The 22,323-nt window shown below is 43.7% G+C and overlaps 1 protein-coding gene across 25 annotated transcripts in view; it reads left to right on the top strand.

The window, feature by feature from the left end:
- The window catches only part of Sufu (SUFU negative regulator of hedgehog signaling), a 112,730-nt gene that overhangs the window by 67,615 nt on the left and 22,792 nt on the right, over positions 1 to 22,323 (top strand). For 22 of the 25 annotated variants that reach the window (XR_013424561.1, XR_013424548.1, XR_013424519.1 and 19 more), the window contains 5 exons: positions 5,562 to 5,704; positions 6,455 to 6,540; positions 6,777 to 6,849; positions 9,951 to 10,107; positions 12,475 to 12,598. Coding sequence is in view for 16 of the 25 variants with exons in the window: in XM_078018609.1 (XP_077874735.1) it covers positions 5,562 to 5,704; positions 6,455 to 6,540; positions 6,777 to 6,849; positions 9,951 to 10,107; positions 12,475 to 12,598 (583 nt within the window). In the remaining 9 variants the exon portion in view is untranslated. The remainder of the gene's footprint in view (positions 1 to 5,561; positions 5,705 to 6,454; positions 6,541 to 6,776; positions 6,850 to 9,950; positions 10,108 to 12,474; positions 12,599 to 22,323) is intronic. The other 3 variants (XM_005333618.5, XM_040273838.2, XM_040273841.2) reach the window with 1 other exon arrangement.

The following is a 22,323-nucleotide window of genomic DNA, read 5'->3' as shown; positions in this document are numbered from 1 at the left end:
CCCAGAATCGGAATTGCTGAATCATATGGTAATTCTATTTTTAAATGTTTGAGGAACTGCCATAATGTTTTCTATAGCAACTATACCATTTTACATTTACCACCAGCAGTGCACAGGTATTCCAGGTTTTCCATTTCTTCACCAATACTTGTTTTTTCTGGATTTGTTTTTGTTGTTCTTTATAATTGCCATTCTAAAGAGTATAAAGTAGAAGCCAGCTGGGTGCGGTGGCACACACCTATATCCCAGTGTCTGGGGAGGCAGAGGCAGGAGGATCAAAAGTTCAAAGCCAGCCTCAGCAAAAATAAGATGCTAAGCAACTCAGTGAAACCCTGTCTCTAAATAAAATACAGAGTAGGGTTGGAGATGTGGTTCAGTGGTTAAATGCCCCTGAATTCAGTTACCCCATGCCAAAAAAAAAAAAAGTAGAACCCAGAGGCACTTAACCACTGAGCCACATCTCCAGCTCTCCTTTTTTTTTTTAATTTAAAAAATTTTTATAGGTGTAGATGGACAGAATGTCTGTATTTTATTTTTATTTTATTATATGGTGTTAACGTTCTAAGCAAGCGCTCTGCCACTAAGATGCAGTCCCAGCCCCTCCAACCCTTGATCCTCCTGCCTCAGCCTCCAGAGCTGCTGAGATTTATAGGCAACCACCTTACCCAGTGAAAAGTTTTAATTTTGATAAAGTCCAATTTATCTGTCCTTCATTGCCTGTGCTTTTGGTATTATAGCTAAGAAACCATTACCTAATCCAGATCAGAAGATCTACTATTATTTTTATTTATTTATTTTAGTTATAGTTGGACCCAATACCTTTATTTCATTCATTTATTTTTATGCAGTGCTGAGGATTGAACTCAGGGCCCCGAGCATGCTAGGTGAGCGCTCTACCGCTGAGCCACAATCCCAACCCTACTATTTTGATTTTTAGTTTTAGTTTTAGCTATTGTAGTTAAGTCTGTGATCCATTTTGAGTCAGTTTTTGTTAATGGTAGAAAGAAGGGATCCAATTTGAGTCTTGCATGTGGATATCCTGATGTTCCAGCTCCATTTGTTGAAATGAGTATTTTTTCCTCCATTGAATTATTTTGACAACCTTGTCAAAAATTAATGGCTGTAGGGGCTGGGGTTGTAGTTCAGTGATGGAGTGCTTGCCTAGCACATGTGAGGCACTGAGTTCTCTCCTCAGCACCACATAAAAATAAAAAAATTAAAGTTAAAAATTTAATGGCCATAGATGCAAAGTTTTATTCTGAACTCTCAATTCTATTGCATTGACCAAATGCCTATTCTTAAGCCAGTACCACACTGATGTGATTACTCCAGCTTTATAACAAGTTTTAAAATTGGAAAGATCAGGCTGGGGATGTAGCTGTGTGGTCAAATACTGCTCCTGATTTGATCCCTACTCCACACATGTGTGCCAATAATAATTAGATTGAGAAGAGCAACTTTGTTTTTTTAAGAATTTTTGGGCACTCACGTGTAGTAGCATGCATCTATAATCCCATTAAGGCCAAAGTAAGAGTCTAGAAGTTCAAGGCCAGCCAGCCAACATGGTAAGACCCCATCTCAAAAATTTTTTAAAAATTTGTTTTAATTTTATTTATTTATTTATTTATGATCTCTTGTATTTCCATGTATATTTTAGAATCAGTTTATGAATTTCTTCCACAAATGCATCTGACTTTATAGGGATTGTGTCGAATCTGTAGTTCAATTTGGAAATACTGCCATCTTTTTTTTAATAATTTTTTAATTGTAGATGGACACATTATCTTTATTTATTTTTATATGGTGCTAAGGATTGAACCCAGTGCCTCACAGATGTAAGGCAAGCGCTCTACCACAGAGCTATAGCCCCATCTCAAATACTGCCATCTTAACAGCATTAAGTCTTCTGATCCATGACATTTATATAGGTCTTTTCCAGTTTCTTCCAAAAATGTTTTGTAGTTTTCACTTTTGTAGTTTTCACTTCTTTTGTTAAATTCATTTCTATATATTGTGTTCTTTTTTATTGGTGCTGTGAAAGAATTGCTTTTAATTTCATTTTCAGATTGTTCATGTTCAGATTGCTAATGTATAGAAATACAGGTATTTTTTTAAAATATTTTTTAGCTGTAGATGGACACAATACCTTTATTTATTTATCTTTATGTGGTGCTGAGGGTCGAACCCAGGGCCTCAGTGAGCACTAGGTGAGCATTCTACCACTGAGCCACAACCCCAGCCCAGCAGATACGTTTTCTATATACAAAAATATGTCATCTATGTATAATAGGCAGTGTAATTCTTCTTTTCCAATCTGGATGCATTTTCTCTCTTTTTCTTTTTTACTTGTCCAAACTAGAGCCTCTAATACAATCTGAATGGAAGTGATGAGAGTGGACATCTCTGGCTTGTTCCTGATCTTGGAAGTAATCACCATGAAGCATGCTATTAGCTGCAGGTGTTTTGTAGATGCCCTTTATCAGCTTGAGGAAGTTCTGTCTATTTCTAGTTTGAGTGGTTTTTGTTTTTTTTTTTTCAATTTTTTATACTTTTATTTTATTTATTTATTTTTATGCGGTGCTGAGGATCAAAATGAGCACCTCACACATGCTAGGCTATACTCTAAAACCACTGAGCCACAACCTCTGTCCTAGTTCGAGTGTTTTTTGTTTTGTTTTTTTTTATCATGAAAATGTGTTAGATTGTACCAAATGCTTTATCTGTGTCTTTTGAGATGATTATGTGTGGGTTTTTTTTTTTAAAGAAAACTTTATTTCATTGATATATTACACTGATTTTCTTTCGTGTGTGTGTGTGTGTGTGTGTGTGTGTGTGTGTGTGTGTGTGTGTACTGGAGATTGAATAGGGAGTACTCTACCACTGAGCTACATCCTCAGCCCTTTTTATTTTTTATTTTAAGATAAGATCTTGCTTTGTTGTCCTGGTTGACCTTGAACTTGTGATCCTCCTGCCTTAGCCTCCCAAATTGCTGAACTTATACATATTGGTTTTCTTATGTTAAATCAACCTAGCATTTCTAATCATTGAATATAACTCTTAGGTTCAGCTTGCTAGTATTTTATTGAAGATTTTTGTTTCTATATAAATAAAGGATTTGGCTCTATGAATTATTTTTTTAGTTTTCTTTTTTTTTTTTTTTTAAAGAGAGAGTGAGGGGGGGGGACAGAGAGAGAGAGAGAGAGTTTTAACATTTATTTATTTTTTTCTTAGTTCTTGGCGGACACAACATCTTCGTTTGTATGTGGTGCTGAGGATCGAACCTAGGCCGCACGCATGCTAAGCCAGCTCGCTACCGCTTGAGCCACATCCCCAGCCCCATTTTTTTAGTTTTCCTTGTGACTTTTTTTTTTTAAGTTGTCAATGGACCTTTATTTTATTTATTTTTCTGCAGTGCTGAGAATTGAACCCAGTACTTTAAACATGCCAGGCAAGAGCTCTACCACTGAGCCACAACTCCAACCTCCTTCTTATGACTTCTTTTTTTATATATATAATTTTTAAATAGTTGTAGGTGAACACAATACCTTTATTTATTTATTTTTATGAGGTGCTGAGGATCAAACCCAGTGCCTCACATGTTCTAGGCAGGCACTCTCCCACTGAGCTACAACCCAGCCCTTCTCATGACTTTTTTGTTTGGTTTTGTTATCAGGGTGATATTGACATCATAGGATAAATTGGGAAATGTTTTCTCCTTTATTTTTGGAGGGCGTTTGTGAAGAATTGGTATTAATTACTATCTATGTGGTAGAACTTATCAGTGAAGTCATCCAGGCCTGGGCTGTGTGTATGTGTATTGTATGTGTAGTTGTTGTTGCTGTTGCTGCTGTTACTGCTGCTTATTTGTAGAGCATGTGGGGGAATCTGAGAAGGGTAAGCCAGCAAGAGTCAGGAAATTTGGAGTTTTCTCCTTGGCTTTGCCTGGAAGTATGCCTTCTCTTTTGCCTTTGCTATGCTGTCTCTCCTTTGCTACAGAGTCTTCCTTCTCCCTCCTGAATGAACAGGAGGCTAGGACAGCAATCTGTGTCTTGGATAAGATAGTTATGTAACATTACCTGACACAGGAGGGAATTAGTATTTAGACCAAGACAAGTGAGAGCAGCTTTCAGGCTTCTCCGGGAACCTTCAGACTGGTGTGTGTGTGTATGTGTGTGTGTGTGTGTGTGTGTGTGTGTGTGTGTGTGTGTAAGAGAGATGGGTATGTCTGCCTTGACGTAAATGTTGACAAAAAAAAAAAAAACTGTAAGAGACTACAGCTGTAGATATTTGCACATCATAAATGCTAGACCACAATGAATTATGACACAGCCACTTAATGAAGTGGCACTCTGTACACACATATGAAGTGACCTTTAAGGTAAATAAGTGTGCAAAATGGTGTACTTCAATTTATATTGGAAGGAAAAATGTAAGGGATGCTTATGGGCTAGTCAAGACAGCATATCTTGGGTACCCAAGGTAAGTGCCAGATAATAGACTGGTGTGAGGTGCAGTGGTGAGGCTATTAGGTGGCTCTGTTCTTATGGAAGCAGCTGCCTTTCCAGCCTATATACTCTGTCAAGGTATGTGAAGTATTATCCAGACCTTCATTTTCTGGAAGCCTTCAGTGTTCCTCAGAAATACCTAAATCTGCCTACTGTGGGGAGCTGGTCCCAGTCTCAAAGACCCTCCAAAGTTGGTGTTCCCTTCCAAGCCCCATTTCAGTAGCACAGAAATCATGGTCTATTTTTTCAAGGAGAAAGACATGCAGCTAGGTGACCCCACAGGAAAGCACTTCATTCTTTTTTGGCAGACAGGATCATGGCTGCTGTCCCTCTCATGAATCATGGTGCTGGGGAAGGACCAAAAATGCTAGAGGTCTTTGACTTTCCCAGGCCAAGTGAGCATCCATGCTAGCAGCCTGTCTTTTTTCATTGAAGCCCAACAGAATAGCAAACAGGATGTTTTGGAGATATCAGCAAACTTTTCACTTCCATCCAGAGGGAATGCTTCTCCCCTTCCTCAGGGGGCTACCCCCAGGTATTTTAGCTTTTTTGTTGTTGTGACCAAAATATCTGACAAGGACAGCTTAGAAGAGGAAAAGTTTATTTGGGCTCACGGCTTCAGAGGTTCAGGCCATGATGGGCTGACTCCATCGTTCTAGGCCCAAAGTGAGGCAGGTAATCATGGCAGAAGGGCATGGTAGAGGAAAGCTGCTTCATTCATGGTGGCCAAGAAGTAGAGAGAGAGAGTTGGCTGAAGGGGCCATAGGAAAGATGAATCCTTTCAGGCTACATCCTTAGTCACCTACCTCCTCCAGCCATGTCCTGCCTGCCTACAGTTACCAACCGGTTAGTCCATTCAAACTTGGATAGACTGATTATGTTATAGCTCTCACAGTCCAATTGTCTTACCTCTCAGCATTCCTGTATTTACTCAAGAGCTTTTGGGGCCTCATTTAACACCAGGAGTATGGGGAGCCTCCCAGCCTGGGCTTCTAAGGTCCAAGTCAAATTCTAGGCCTGGATACAAATGATGAGGATCCTCCTGTGTCTCCACAGAGAACACCTTCTGCAGTGGGGACCACGTATCTTGGCATAGCCCTTTGGATAACAGTGAGTCGAGAATTCAGCACATGCTGCTGACAGAGGACCCACAGATGCAGCCTGTGCAGACACCCTTTGGGGTAGTTACCTTCCTCCAGGTGAGGTGTAATTGGATATTGGAGTCTTCCCTGTGGAAAAAGTCCTGGAAGATGGAGGGAGACCTGAGGGGAATGAAGGAAGCAGGAGATTCACATTGTTCTCCCTCTGATGGGTCTGTGAGATTGATTTACTTGGTCCTGTTTCACACTCTGAGAGGAGAAGGGGAAGGGCCATCAGAGTGGGATAGAAAGGCTGTAGTTAAGAAAGACCCCAGTGAGGGAATCTTTTGAGCATATGAGGACCCATCACAGGAGCAGGACTTCCCAGTAGGGAAGCTCAGGCTGGCCTCACATTTTCCCAGAAGGGATGTGAATCTCCCCAGCTGCCACCAGTGTTTGCTTTTGCTTATGATGTGGTTTATGGGGAGGTTCAGTTGGTTTCCTGAAGATTCACGCAAAGGTTCACTGACCTTTCCTTCCTTTCCGAGATGCAGCCTGAGGACCCATCCTGAGTTGGCTCAGGCCTTGGTTTTCTCCTCTGCAGCTGAGAGCTAGACTTTGTATCAGCCAAACACCTGGCCTGTCACATAAGGGCAAGGGTCAGGCCTCAGGGCTTATCTGTGGACCCGGCCATCTCCTATCCAGGCTAGCACTCCCTATTAAGGGAACCTTCCATTATGAACACACAAGCCCAGGAGCAGCAATCCCACCTGTGAGTCCCCATTTTAGTGGCACCAAGAAAGCCTAGGTGATTGACCTTTCAGGGAGGATGGTCACTAACACACAATGGCATCTTATCCCTGGCCTTAGATTGTTGGCGTCTGCACTGAGGAGCTACATTCAGCCCAGCAGTGGAATGGGCAGGGCATCTTGGAACTGCTGCGGACGGTGCCCGTGTGAGTACATTCACCCATGAGATGGGGCCTGGCTCTCTGTGGGTGGGAGTTCCTCCCTTACCCCATAGGTGACTGCTTTTCTTTGTATTGTGCTTCTGGCACTCACTCCCTAATGATCCCTGACCACAAACTACTCCTCTGTGTTCTGGACCTGGGGCAGCAAACAGGGCAGGCTCTTGGCTCAGTGTCAGCTCCAGATTTGCAATTATCATTGTTTCCCCTTTCCTTATCCACAGCGCTGGTGGTCCCTGGCTGATAACTGACATGCGGAGAGGAGAGACCATATTTGAGATCGATCCACATCTGCAAGTATGTCTTGAGTGAGGAAAACCTTGCTAGCACACTGTGCCTAGGCCTCTTCCAAATAACACTGGCTTTCATCCTGGGAAAATGGAGACCTTTATATGTGAACGAGTAGAAATATGACATGATTTGGAACTTGACACCTGAATTCTGCAACAGACATAAGAGAGCAGAGATTTCAGCACAGAAAAAAACTGTCTCAGACACATGTATTTTTGCTTTTAAAACTGATACATTTTGGGGCTGGGGATGTGGCTCAAGCGGTAGCGCGCTCGCCTGGCATGCGTGCGGCCCGGGTTCGATCCTCAGCACCACATACAAACAAAGATGTTGTGTCTGCCAAAAACTAAAACTAAAAAATAAATATTAAAATTCTCTCTCTCTCTCTCTCTCTCTCTCTTTCTTTCTCTCTCTCTTTTAAAAAAAAAGAGTTGTTTTAAAAAAACTGATACATTTTATTGAATGTAAATTACATACCAACTTTTTAAAATTAGATCATCAGCAACAAAAGATTAGTGGGTATTGCCTCCTCACCCAGAATTCATTCCCTCACTTTCCCTTCTTAAAAGAACACAGATTTCTTTCAAGGAGACACCCTGTAGCCACCCCAATCTTGAAACAGTCAGTACCACAGGTGATACCCCACACCCAGCTATGAGGTGAGTGCTAAACGGCCTAATGATCTTGTCCTTCCTGAAACATTTTTCAACCATGCCTGGGTAGGTTGGCACTCCTTGGTGTGTGAAGGGGTCTTTAGACACAATCCTGCCACTGCCCATCAGTTTGGCCCATGGACAATGTCAGTGTCATCTTTGATTATATGAAGTACTCCTTTGGCATGTGTGTGAGTTTTGAAACTTGAAAGAGCATCATTGCCTTTCCTGTGGGCTGCTCAGGAGGAGCAGGAGCAGCAGGCAGCTGACCATGTGCCTATGTTGTATCTGGTTTCTTTTGCCCATCTACTATCATTTGCAAGTCATTGCCATCTCCAAACTTTTTATGCTTCTGTAAATTTTGAGCAGGCCACAGGCAGCACACAGGAGCTAGGGCAGGGGAGAGGTGGCAGGTGGACATGTAGCATTCAGTCCCTGGTTTCTTCACTGCAGACCTGTGAGCTTCAGGGCATAAATCCTCCTCATTCACACATGATGCTCCTCTATTTTCCTAGTGCTTTTAATACTGAAAATTTCAAATTGATGCCAGGATCCTCTGTTATCTCTACTTTAAACTTGGTTTCATTGTAGCTTCTGCCTAAGCAAGAGCAAGGAGCCATGGAAGGCTGTTTCCCTAATCCCTTATTCAGCAGCTATAATGGGATCCAGGAAAGGGCACTGTGGGCTGCTTGTTTGACCTCTGTCATAAGTGCCAAATACTCAGAAAGAACTTGGTCCCTTGAACCGTAGGATGTGCAAACCATCCTTTGTCTGCATGCTAAAAATAGTTCTTCCAAGTCAGCAGACTCCCTGAGACCAGCCAGCACTATCCACATTACCCAAAAGTCTTTGAAAGCAAGCAGGAGCCCATGGGAGGAAGTACACCTTTTCCTGGTGGCCCTGTGCATCAATTATGAACTCCTAGTATTTGCTTGTGCATCTCTGGGAACTACTCACCATCAGTTCATTTGAGAGCTGGCTCATGTTGCTTTGATCTAAATTCTACTACTAACTAGCTGTGTGCCTAAACAAATCACTTAACTTCTCTGTTTCTCTCTGATCTTGGTATTGGGGATTGAATCACTCTGATCTTGGTATTGGGGATTGAACCCAGGGACATTACGTGGAGCTTTGTCCCCATCCCTTATTTTTTATTTTGAGTCAGGGTCTCACCAAATTGATGAGACTGGCTTGAATTTGGAATGTGCCTGGCTCTGGGTCTTACTTATTTCTTTTTACTTATAAAGTAAGTAGGCTGGACTAGTGAAGGCATGAGGTGTCTGTTTTCAGCTCTTGGCTTAGGTGAGGGCCTCAGGGCAGTCAGTGAAGAAGGAAGCAGAGGCATATGCACAAGTTGTCCACTGAACAAACCAGGACCCCCATGCCCATTGCTCCCTACCTAAAGCTTATAGAGCTGTTGCCCTGCTCAGAATCCCCAGCTTTGCACCGGCTGATGGTAACACGAAAAGAGAGCAAAAAGTGATCGATGGAAAGAGGCTACCTGTGACTGGTCTCAAGTAATAAGGGAACCTATGCTTCTTCTAGATAGACTCCCTGGCCATTTTGGAGCCCTGGTCAAGGGACAGACAGACAAGAAAGTGTAGCCTCTTGTTGAGTTACTAAGTCATAAGGAGATTTATTTGGCCTGTATGGCTCTTTGCAGGCAATGTTGCTAAAGCCTCTCAGATGACCTTTGATCCAAGCCCAGCATCACAGAACTATGTTTTACCAGAAAATCCAGAGTTGTTTTGAGTACATCTCTTCCTTGAGGCCATTTGGAAAGTGTTTGAACTCAGCTATACCAAGGCCTGGCCAGAGGGCCTGTAGGAAATCTGCAAATGGTCACTGCCCTCCAGGACCCCATTTCAGTCTAAGGAGTGGAAAAGAAACTTCATCCAGAGCCCTTGGCCAAACTAGTTTGCCAGCAGCTAGGACAGTCCTTATGCTCTAGGGCGAGCACCCCCTCTAGCTGTTGGAAAGGGGAACTGCAGGTGTGCTGTCCCACCTTCACCCCTTTAACACTCATGCCACTGGCAGGCTTCCACCCTGCCTGTAGCAGTGACTGGGGGATTCTTCTTGGAGTGTCAGGGAGAAGAGGAGGGATTGTATCTTTGCTCATGGAGTAAGGTTCTGTCTTTGCTTTATCAGCTCTGTGGGCCAGCATGTGGTAGACAGAGTTGGGGCTCTGAAAGAGGTGTGAAGGCCATTAGATTGAAAGGTTAATGGTAGAGAAGCTTCCCTGGCTTCATCCCCAGGAGGAATCCAGTGTCTGGCAAAGCCCATTAACTATAACCAGAGCAGAACAAGGTCAGATAATTTGCTCTTAATAACAGCTGTCCATGCTCAGCGCCTACATAGGCTCAGTACTTACTATAAGGGTGGTAGCTGGGAGGGTAGTAGTGACATTGGGCCATAGTTCTCTGAAGGAACTCTGGGTCTTTGGTTCTTTTCAAGCAGGAGAGAGTTGACAAAGGCATTGAAACAGATGGCTCCAACCTGAGTGGTGTGAGTGCCAAGTGTGCCTGGGATGATTTGAGCCGGCCCCCTGAGGACGATGAAGATAGCCGGAGCATCTGCATCGGCACACAGCCTCGACGGCTCTCTGGGAAAGGTAGGAGTGTCCACCCTGCCATCCCTCTTTGGTTTCATGTTGGATTTTCAGGCTCTCTAAGATAGGTTTTCAACTCAACAGCCTACTCAATGGATTATTTCCAGCCTGATTTAAACAGCTAGTGAAGTCTTCCATCAAGGGGGAATTAGAGAAGCTTAATTTCCTGTATGTACTTCAAATGCACCACCAGCAGGATCTATTGTGTTTTTTTTATTTACCCCTTGCAATCTGAGGTCATAGAGGTGAGTGGAAGCCACAGAACAGTTACAGAAAAAGTTCACAGTCTACCCAAGCACAAGAGAACAAGTGTAGGCCACCCACAGAATTGACAAAAGGCCCAGATCTGGCCTGAAGTCCATGCCAGACCTGGGGATCACTGTCTTCAGGCCCACCCAGGCTTTTGAAGACAGAAGCCTGAATGTGAGGCCAGCTCTCAGTGACTACACACCACTGTCCTACACAGGCAGTCTAAAGGGCTACGGCAGGGCACCCTGGACCCACTGTTTTCCTGGTGAGGTCTTGAGGAGGAGGATGTGATTGTATTGTTGAAAGCTCCCTATGTTGGTGTTGGCTGTAGAAATAGTTGTGGTTTTTAGCAAAGGGCATCTCCAAAGGAAATTTGGCCACTTACATATACATATGCAACTTTTTTGTCTATTTCCTTTCTCAATCTCTTCATCTTTTTTTTTTTTTTTTAATACGTTGTCTTTTTTTGTTTTGGTTTTGGTGCTGGAGATTGAACTCAGGGCCTTGTTGTGCATGTGAGACAAGCACTGTACCAACTGAGCTATATTTCTAGCCGTCTAAGTTGTCTATAACACTGAATAAAATATCTATATATGAGATTTATTTATTCTTGGGTGCTAGAGATGGAATCCAGGGCCTTGTGCATGCTAAGCATGTGCTCTATCACTGACCTACACCCCCAGCTCATATATATATATATAAGACTCATAAAAGTTTTTGTCTTTCCCAAAAGAGAAAATTTAGTCACAAACATTTGACACTGCATTTCCATCCTGTTTGTTCTAATGTTGTGTCAAGCCCATTCAAATACTACAATCATTTTATTGCATTTGACAAAAGAAGTAATTTAAGAAGGGATTCATATTCTTATCCACAATTTTAATCATTATTGGCTGTGTGTGTGTGTGTGTGTGTGTGTGTGTGTGTGTGTGTGTATGTGAGAGAGAGAGAGAGAGAGAGAGAGAGCGAGCGCAGGGATGCTTAACCACCAAACCACAGCCTTTTTTTTTCAGACAGGGCTCTCTAAGTTGCTCCGAGCCTCCCTAATTGCTGAGGCTGGCTTTGAACTTGTGATCCTCCTGCCTCAGCCTCCCAAGCTACTGGGATTACGGGTTGTGCCACCACTGCCAGCATTTTTTTAATTGTAAAGGTAATCCATGCTACAGTAACAGGTCAAACAGAAAATTCAGTAATCTTGTCCTCCCGTTCTTAAGCCTACCCTTTGAGCAACCAATTCTAATTTCCTCTTTTTGAATTGTTTGCAGTGTACAGAGGTAAATTTTATATCATATATGGGATGAAACTAGTAAACTTCACCTCAAAGACCATTAAAGCACCTTACAGAGAAATAATTACACCAAAGAACTCCTTTCTCACCTCACCATCCTTGCTAGCTCCATGGAGAGGCAGAGTTCCCTGGGATAGGCCAAGGTGGGAAGATGATCTCAGTAGCTTACTGACCCAGACCAAAGGCAAAGGGGCAGCAGAGCCAGACCACTCAAAACCCAAAAGTAAGTGTAGAAGGTGCCTGCCAGTTCATAGCAGGACCCTTACAGACTTTACCAGCATCTATTCTAACACATAGAATCCCTGATGATCTGAACAGTGGCAAAGGCCTTGGCAGTCAGTCACTGTCTGCAGCCATGTTAAAGGTAAACTTCAGGCCTAAGTTGCAGGAAGAAAAAGAACAATGGGGCTGGGGATGTGGCTCAAGCGGTAGCGCGCTCGCCTGGCATGCGTGCGGCCCGGGTTCGATCCTCAGCACCACATACCAACAAAGATGTTGTGTCCGCCGAGAACTAAAAAATAAATATAAAAAATTCTCTCTCTCTCTCCCCCATCTCTCTCTCTTTAAAAAAAAAAAAAGAAAGAAAGAAAAAGAACAATGATGAGTGCCTTCTGGAGTCAGAGAGAGCTTCTTGAGAGCATGATGCCTCATCTGCCCCATCTCCTCACAATCTGCCCTCACTCAGCTCTCACATCTAGATGCATAGAGTAGGCTCAGGACTGGCTAGCATGGTGGCCTTCCCCCAGTATGTCTGTTGAACTAGGTTTCAGAGCCTGGGTGGGGGTTGCTGGAAATTCAAAGGCTACTTAGAATATTTAATGATCTGGTTGCAGACACAGAGCAGATCCGAGAGACCCTGAGGAGAGGACTCGAGATCAACAGCAAACCTGTCCTTCCACCAATCAACCCCCAGATCAACCCTCAGCGGCCGAATGGCCTCACCCATGACCGGACCCCGTAAGTTCCCAATGTTCCAAGCCTGGGACAAGAGGATAGTTTTGTCCCAGGGACTGTCCCTGTGGATTGTATGAGAGAACAATGTCCATAACCCTTGCTGGGTGAGTCCAGGGCCTCTAGATGTAAGGGCAGGCATGGTCTAGAGCACATAGATCTGTGGGTCATAGGTAAAGGCCTCAAAGGGGACCCAATGGACCAGGAATATAAACAGCAGTAAATATTTATATGGGCTGTGTGAATAGACAGGAGGCCAGGTTGGGGCAAAATCTGACTTGGGGCCTCTCAGCCTTATTGGAGCCCATTGTGCTGAGCACAGTCCCCTTCTTATCTCAGCCTCAGCCAGAGTTGCCCTTCCTTCCTTCCTGGAGCCTGGTCTCCGGCTGATAGCTGCAACCCTGGGGACCTCCCTGTCTGGCTACCCCCATACTAGATGCCTGCTACTGAGGCACTTCTTCCTGCCTGCTTCCCTGGGCCCTAGGGAAAGGAAGGAAAATCTTTTGTAGGCCTCTGCTGCCTGTCCAGGGGGCCCTGTTGCCCTTGGGGGAGACTGAGGCCACCCCAGGGGTCAACTTCCTTCCCACCAACCCCTCTTCCTCGGATAGGGGACAAGTGGTGGACAGGTCTAGAGCATCCCTTTCTGCCCTTAGTCCTACCAGCAACTCTAGGGAATTGCTGCTGGCAGGGGATGCCTGGGACTTGGCAGCTCGGAGCAGGAACCTTGCCTGCCGGGGAGGAAATTGCTGTGCCTTGAGCTAAAAAGGACGTCAACTAATTCTGAAAGATTAGGATGATCTACCTGTCTTCTAAGAAGTCTGAATTACACACTTGCTTTGTGGCAAACTCAGGGCCAAAGGGGGTCATCCAGGGTTCACAGGATCTTCCTTGTGGCAGAGGGGTGCATGAATCAAACAGTGAACATCTTGGGGGAGGTACCAGGGCTTGAAACCAGGGGCTGCTTAACCACTAAACCAGCCACATCCCCAGCCTTTTCATAATTTTTTTATTTTGAGACAGGGTCTCACTAAGTTGCTTATGGCCTTGCTTGCTAAGTTGCTGAGGCTGGTCTTGATCTTATGATCTTCCCATCTCAACCGCCCGCATCACTGGAATTACAGGCATGTACCACTGTGCCCAACTAAAAATGAACTTTTAACAGTATGAATCCGACAGTAAATCAATTTGTTGGAAATGGCTGCTGCTCTTGTAGTATAGCTCCAATTGCTGATCCGTGATCCCCAGAAATGGTAGTGATGTAGTATATTACAGAAAAGTTGGTCAGAAGTTGGGCATGGCAGCCCATCTCAGCTGTTGAAGAGGATGAGGCAAGAGGATTTTAAATTCAAGGCCAACCTAAGAAACTTAGTTAGACTCTATCTCAAAATAAAATTCCGAAAAAGGGCTGGGGACATAGGTAAGTCATAGAGCACTTGCCTAGCATGTGCAAGGCCCTGCATTTAATCCCTAATACCACAAAAACAAAAACAAAAAAAAGAAGAAGGAGAAGAAGAAGAAGAAGAAGAAGAGACAGTATGACCTGGCATAGTTAGGGAAAGTATCTTGGAGAAGGACCATGATATCTCATACTAGAATCATTCAAGCAAAGGAAACTGCTGAAAGGAATGGAATAAGGGGAGGCCTGGCCAGCTAAGGTTAAGACTACATTCTAAGAGTGGATTGTGGAGTAAGAAGAATTACTTGGGTACCAACATGGCTCACTGGTAAACTTGCCATCCAGAAGCCAAGAGAGTTGAACTCTTTGGCAAGGGCCTAGAGAGGTCTCCACTGCCACCTCAGAGTGACTTTCAACTGTAGCCAGTGTGTTTCTCCAGCCTGAAGTAGCTGGCTTTGGGGCACCAGGATCTTCCTCTGGTGGCAGCAGATGGCCAAGCTAGGTTGTGAGGCATCTGGAAGCTCTCTGCCTGTAGTCTGGACCCTGTCCCAGAGCCATACTCCTTCCTGTGCCCTTAGCTTGGCTTCTTGTTAAAGGCCTTCTTGGCACTGTTGGGGAGCCAGAGGTACTAGTAGACTTAAAATCTAAAGAAAATTACCTATAACCTGGTGACTGCCAGTGCAGATGGCCCTCATGCCTCCAGAAGGCCAGAGTCAGAGGGCAGGGGCTCCTACCAACATGCACACCCACTTGCCCCTCCTTACTACCAGGACAAGCCTGAGATCTTGTTCCCTGTCTTGAGAGTACTTTCAGCTATTGTACCCCAAGATACTTCAAGGAGGCACAGGCTCTGGGTTCCTATAGATACCCCATGACTGGGCAGTGGAGCAGTGGTTTGGGCACAAGACAGAGGCTACAGCCTCCACCCCTTAGCCTCAGATGGCTCACATACAGAAGTGGGTGGGAATAGATCAGAGGTGCCAGCCCTCTGGGATCATCTCCCCTTTATGCAGCTCAAGTGTGCTCAGTCAGGTCCCCAGAGTGCCAGACTTTGCCATCTGGAGAGAATCAGAATGTGTGCTCTGAGGTTCTTGGTGCTCATTACAATTTGTTAGCAGCCAGTTGAATGATGGTTCCTCCTCCTTTGCCAAGGCCATTCTCCAGTACACCCTTGAGTCTCTCAAACTCTGGCTCCCTGTTGTCTCAGGATCAATGGTGACAGACTCAGTTCAGATTAGCAAGCATGAGAATAATATCTGTGCTGCCCACTCTGGGACCTGACCCTGTTTCAGACACACCATATGGATTGCAATAGAGAAAGCTGACCCAAAATGTGCTGGCACCAGGATTTGCTCCTCTCCCTGTGGGGAAGCAGCCAGCATGGGCCTTATTTTGTCTGGTGTCTGATTTCCACTTAGTCAGGATTTCTGGGCTGGAGAACTCTGATACATGGTCTTTGTGGGTCTGTGTATGGTCTGAGGAGGGCACAGAGATAGATCAGAGGTTCAGAACAGCTGATCAAGCCTAGGCATCAGCACCTGGGTCCTGGCCTACTTGGGGGAGTCAGATGCTTGTTCTTTTCACACCTCCATAGCAGCCAACACTTCTATAGAGCTTATTCTGAGCCAGATAATATTATAAGGACTTTATAACCATATTAATTTAATTTATCCTCCTAGCTACTCTATAGAGTAGATAGTCTTATACATCTCCCTTTTATAGATGAGAAAACTGAAATGTAGGGAAGTTAATAAGTAATTTGTTTAAGGTTAGAAGAAGTTAGAGCTCAGGGCAATCTGTCAGACATTAAAACAAATGTGAGCCAGGCGCAATGACACACACCTGTAATCCCAGCGGCTCAGGAGGCTGAGATAGGAGGTTCAAAGCCAGCCTCAGCGAAAGCAAGGCACTGAGCAACTCAGTGAGCCCTGTCTCTAAATAAAATACAAAATAGGGATGGGGATGTGGCTCTGTTGTTGAGTGCCCCTGAGTTCAATTCCCAGAACCAAAAAAAATGGATGTGATCTTTCTTGCTTCATTCTCAGGGAACACAGAATCAGTGTCTCTGAGATAACAATGACCTTCACTGGGAGAACTCCTGTAACTAGTTGTAGCATGAATATGAACCCTTCACATGACACTGAGGACAAAGCTAAGCCCCATGTTAAAAGCTTACTATGCTTACTTAACTCCAGGGATGACATACCATGAACCCCAGTGATTCTAAATCCCAGAAATAATGAGCTCTGAATTAACTGGCTCATTTATAGCAGAATTACTTTTTGATATGAGACCTTGTTTTCTTCAAGTTCAAACACAAGTACAACCCTTTCTCTGACCCTGCACTGCCTCAGTACTAGGGGATTTCTTTCTTTCTGAAGGCCTTATTTCTTGCTTTCCAGAAAGGCAGGCCTCTCTGGGTAACCTGCCCCTCTCCCATTCACTATTTCCAGCCCTCCTCCAACTGCCTTCCCAGAAGGAGTCTCCTTGACCCTCTTGAGGGCTTCTTTAGCATTTCACAACGCTTACATTCCAGCCATGAAATTTGTATCTGGCTTTCCCCAAGATGATCAGTTGAGAAAAACCTCCTTCGGTTTGCTGGCGCCTCCCTTCCCACTGCCTACTTGGGTGAGTTTGGGAAGCATAGGAAGCAATCCCTTTGTGCTACTTAAGGACAGCCTGCCCTAGAACTGTGCCTGCGGATATTTGTAGGGAGCTGGGATCGGGGGTTCCTGGGCATCCTCTTTGTCTAAAGTGGCTGGTAAGCTAGAGTCTGACTTAGCTTCCAGCCTCTTCACAATGATTGGGGCCTGGGATGGTGCTACTTAGGGAGATTTACTTTTCTATAAACTGTTCCTGGGATGCTAGGAACCTGTATCAGTATTCTAGAATCTCTTCTTCCCTCAGCCAGTGGATTTACTGTCTGAGGTAGAGGGACCTTTAGGAAGCTCTCTGGGTCACCTACCAGAGAAGGACAGGGCTCCTGTGTATACAGACAAGTGTTGCAAGGGGAAGGCTTCTGACCATTGGAGGAATACTTTGTAGTTGGGGCACCTCTGAAAAACAAACTCACCATCATTGCTGAGCCAAGTTTCTCAGTCCTCTGAAATTACACCAGCAGCTTTTAAGACTGCTTCCTTTTCTGTCTTTTTCCTTCTTTTTTAAGATTTATTTTATTTTTTATTCTTCTTCTTTCCTTAATTTCCTGGAAAATTCAGGTTTGTAGCATGAGTTCTCCTGTTGTGACATTCACATCTACAACACCACCCCCAATACACACATGCACACATACATACACTTATTTCTTTCTAATTTATTTATTTATTTATTTCCCTGGAGTGCTAGGGATCAAATCCAGGGTCTTCTGCATTCTAGGCAAGCGCTCTGCCACTGAGCTACATCCCCAATCCTCTCTATTTTTGTAAACATATCTGCTCCTACCTGTTTGAACTTTTGGATGGGGTGACTTTGCCACCTCTAATTCCTGTCTTGAATAGCTTGTAACCTAGACCAGGGAATCATCGTTTAGAGGAAATTGTGATTTGTTTTGCTCAACTTATTAGCTCCATTAAGATTAACTAGAAGAAGAAAATATCTTGTTTGCACCTACCCTACCAATTAATTTAGATGAAAGAAGGTGAGTTTCCATCTGGGAAGACCACAAGGCTATTGTGGTGCCATTCACACGCAAAGCAGTGTGGGGTGACCTTACTTTCAGCCTCTCATGTCTGTGCAGGGCCAGCCTGGAGCCTGCTCTGTCACGTTGGCTTCCCTCACCACTCTCATGTTGGGGAAGTACATTTGTTTGCACTGGAAAGAAAGCCCAGAAAGAAACAGCCTTTCACTCAGGGCCCTGGCTAGGATCCTCAGGGCTGATAGGATGAAGGGCCCAAGCCTCTTTTCTGCCTGCTTCCTGGATTAGTGTTCAATGCTTTGCCTCTCTCACTGTGATCCAGGTTGTCACACTAAGTTCCTTTACATGCCTTTCTCAGAAATATACATTTGAAAGGGTAGAACAAAGGGCTGTAGCAAATCCAGCACAATTCAGTTTCTATTTAAACTCCACTCTTTGCTCTACTTCCCCAAAAATGAAACCACCTGGCACTTTAAATTCTCAGTGCAAATGCTACATCCCCCTTCCTCAACTTGCACAATCATGAGTATTTTTATCACTCATCCCTGATCCTCAATGTCACCCAACACTTCAGCAGTGAGTCACTTCTGCAGGGAAGGAAAAGGGAAGGCTCAAAGGTAAGAGCTGGAGAAAGGAAATGACTCAGTGTCTTAGAAAAAGGAAAGCCAAGGACTCCGACTAAAACTGGCTCGCTCGGGCTAGGCCTGGGTAAAGGCCTGTGGTGCCCAGAGGGACTAATGGTTGATTAGGGAATCCCCAATCCTAATGCACATTTTATCCACCCTGATTTCTTCATCCCCACTCTGTTCCACCATTCCATTTTCATGTTCCATCTGTGGGATGTTCCTATGGAGAATATTATACCTTATCATTTGGTTATTATTACTTATTGATAACCCTTTATAAGCCTTTTATTTCTAATATTCTAAAAGAGTATGACTAGATAATATAGTCTCATTCTTTTTTTTTTTAAAGAGAGAGAGAGAGAGAGAGAGAGAATTTTAATATTTATTTATTTTTTAGTTTTTGGCGGTCACAACATCTTTGTTTGTATGTGGTGCTGAGGATCGAACCTGGGCCGCACGCATGCCAGGCGAGCGTGCTACCGCTTGAGCCACATCCCCAGCCCCAGTATAGTCTCATTCTTAACAGTTACTCTGGAGGTGAACTGGTCCCCTCACCGTCTACCCCAAACCCACACTCTTTACCAATCATGCCCTGAAGAGAGATCTACACGTGGTTCTTTCTCTGAAAAGTTCAGAGCTTTCATCAGCAATCAGAAAGCAAGAGAAGCAATTTCTCAGAAAACAAGCAGAAGCCAGATGTTGGTTGGGTCTCTGCCAGCCAAATTCACCTCATTTGGGGGTAGTTGCCAAGACTGATGCCCTGGTTGCTGTTCCCCAGTGTCTTCAAGGAGAAGGCCCCAAGTTATGTGGCCAGTGCAGATATCATGACTGTCACAGGACTAGGACCATAGCTAAAAGGAGTTTCAGTGGTTCAACTCCTCTGGTACCCTTTAGGTTAATGTGGCGAAATTAAGACCTTTCTGTTTGAAGGAACCAGAACAGGGAGGAAGTGTGTATAAGGCTCTGCCAATCTGTAAAGTGTCAGTAGAGTCATTAGGGCATATACTATAAACAATACAGTACTAGAATTCAGGATTCTATCCTTACACTGGAAGGAGAGGGTATGCTAAGGTATGTTAGTCACTTTATGCAGTGAGAAGTATAAATATAGAATGTGTTATATAGACAGGTGGGAAAGACTAAATAAATTTTATTTAGATTATTCCTGGATTGCTGAGGTGTGCCTCTAAGCCACCATAAACTGCCCCCTTGGTGCTTCTAATACAGAAAGAATCCTGAGCTGGACAGGTTCTTGTGACTGAGTGTGCAGTTTTTATTGCCCATCACCACATGTGAAGTTCTGTATTGTGAGCTGCTGTTGTCCCCACTTCTCAGATTATAACACGGAGGCTTATGTTTTATATCTTATTTAGAGTCTAACCACTAGGAATAAGTGTCAGCCAGAATTTGAACCTCAGGTTGTTTGCCTTAGATCCAGGCCTCTTCACCACTGTGTACTGCCTATAAAAAAGGATAAAAGTGGAGGAGATGGCTGGGGGTGTGGCTCAAGCAGTAGCGCGCTCGCCTGGCATGCGTGTGGCCTGGGTTCGATCCTCAACACTACATACAAACAAAGATGTTGTGTCCGCCAAAAACTAAAAAATAAATATTAAAAAAATTATCTCTCTCTCTCTCTCATCTCTCTCTCTCTCTCTCTCTCTCTAAAAAAAAAAAAAGTGGAGGAGGTGCTTGTCAATCCACAGGAAAAAATAACTGGAAAGGGGGCCCTGGAAGTCTACCTGTTTGCAGAGGGAAACAGTAATTTTAGTTTGCCTGGAAACCCATGGAGGTGGCAGGTCAGTGGAGACCATCTGGCTGAGAAAAGTGTACTCAAAAGTAAAATGAAATCTGCTAGAATATACACTCCATCAAAATGAGTGAGGCAGACATAGAGTGTAGGAAAGGGGGTCCAACATGAGAAGGAGAGGGGAGTCACAGGGTGAAGGTAAAGAGTGATTCCAGATAATGGCTGAGCAGCAAGAACCGAAGGCAACCAACTCAGATTGGAGTCGATTGGAAGGATCCTCATGAGAAATGGCTTTAAGATAGAACTGATAAATATTTGTTGTATTTGAATGTCTTGGGAGGATATCTGTAGATCATTGGTATATTAATCCTAATTGAACTTGTGGTAAATACATAGAAAACTAAGATAGTTTGCCTAGGGATTTAATTTAGTTCAGTGGTAGAGCACTTACCTAGCATATGCAAGGCTCTGGGTTCAATCCCCAGGACTACAAGAGGAATACAAAAAAAAGAAAGAAAAGAAAACTAAGACAGTTATTAAATCCAAGGTAATAGACATGTTAGAAGAGTAATTGTAGTGTACTACATGGTTCACCTATAAATACGATTGATATAGTGGTAATAATGTGAACACTTAATACAGATCCACACAAACTTGCAAGGTAGTTGTCTTGGAAAGATGGAAACAAAGGAGGGTGGGATAAGAAAGAGCCAAAAGCTTGTCTTTTAGGGGAGTTAGGTGAGTTTATGAAAAGAGGGGTTCTCTGGTTAAGGTTGGAAAATGTTGGCTTACACAAAAGGAAACCAATTCATTTTCCTTTTGTAAACCTTCAAAATATTTGGAGTTCACCAACATTTTTCGAACCTCTAATCTGAGGTGAGCATATTGCATCCAGCCTTTGTCATATCTGTTTTGTTGTTATTGTTGTTTTGTTTTATTTTGTTTTTTAGAAACTTCTCTGAGAATTCCATAGAATGCCCTTTGAGAAACTATCTCCTAGGAAGGAAGTTCTGTTCAGAGTTCCAGGAGTGAACTATTCAATGCAGCTCAGTGGTAGAGCCCTTGCCAAATATGCCTGAGTAGGATATTGGTTCCATCCCCAGCACTACAGAGGTGTGGAGGAATTGGACTGGGTGTGGTGGGTGGCGCATATCTCTACTCCTAGCATTTTGGGAGGCTGAGGCAGGAAGATCATGAGTTCAAAACCAGCCTCAGCAAAAACGAGGCGCTAAGCAACTCAGACCCTGTCTCCAAAATAAAATACAAAAAAGGGCTAGAGATGTGGCTCAGTGGTTGAGTTCCCCTGAGTTCAATCCCTAGTATTCCCCCCCCGTGCCCCCCCCTGCAAAAAAAAAGGAATTGGGATGTTCAGGGAAGAGAGCTATGCCTTTATGTGCTGAAACCCCAGAAGAAAGAATAACTCATAAAGTATGGGAGTTTCTCTCTTTTTCTTTTTTCTTTTTGTTGTTGTTGTTGTTGTTGTGTACTAGGGACTAAACCCAGAGACTCTTAACCACTGAGTTACATCCCCATTCACTTTTTAAAATTTTATTTTGACACAGGGTCTTACTAAATTCCTGAGGCTTGCCTCAAACTTAAGATCCTACTGCCTCAGCCTCCATGCCACTGGGATTACAGAAATGCACCACTGTGCCAGGCAGGAAGATAAAAGTTTCTTAAGGAGAATATAGCAACATTTTGGCTGGCATCAGAAAGACATGGGTTGTATCTCAGCTTTTATTTGCTCATTGCATGACCTTGAGCTAGTTATTTAAGTCTTGGAGTTTCAGTGTCTTCATCTGTAAAATGAGGAATGTAACACCTATTAATTGGGTTATGAAAATTAAAGGAAGTGAAATATATGAAGGGTTTACTAGGGGACCCAGCACTATTGTTTGTGCTTAATAAAAGGTATCACTTGATATTATTGTTGTGAATAGTTCCCTGAAAACTAAAAGGAGGCATAAGACCTCCAGGGACCAGTACAGGTATTTAGAGAATTCTTCTCACAACTCAGAATTTGGGAAGAGTTTGAACAATAGCTGGAAGGAGAGTTATGTTATGCCAGCACAGATGTAAAGAACAGGGTCAAAAAAAAAAAAAGCTGAAACTCAAGAACTGAGTCCTGCTAAAAAGTACTATGAAGGCTGATGCAGTGACACATGTCTATAATCCCAGCAATTTGGGAGACTGAGACAGGAGGATCACAACTGGAGACCAGCCTCACCAATTTAGTGAGAGCCTGTCTCAAAATTTAAAAAAAAAGAAAGAAAGAAATTAAAAAGGGCTGGGATTGTAACTCAATGGTAGAAAGCCCCTGGGTTCAAT

The sequence above is a fragment of the Ictidomys tridecemlineatus genome, chromosome 1, assembly GCF_052094955.1.
Source record: "Ictidomys tridecemlineatus isolate mIctTri1 chromosome 1, mIctTri1.hap1, whole genome shotgun sequence".
Classification (NCBI taxonomy): domain Eukaryota; kingdom Metazoa; phylum Chordata; class Mammalia; order Rodentia; family Sciuridae; genus Ictidomys; species Ictidomys tridecemlineatus.
This window is presented reverse-complemented; position numbering and strand designations above follow the sequence as displayed.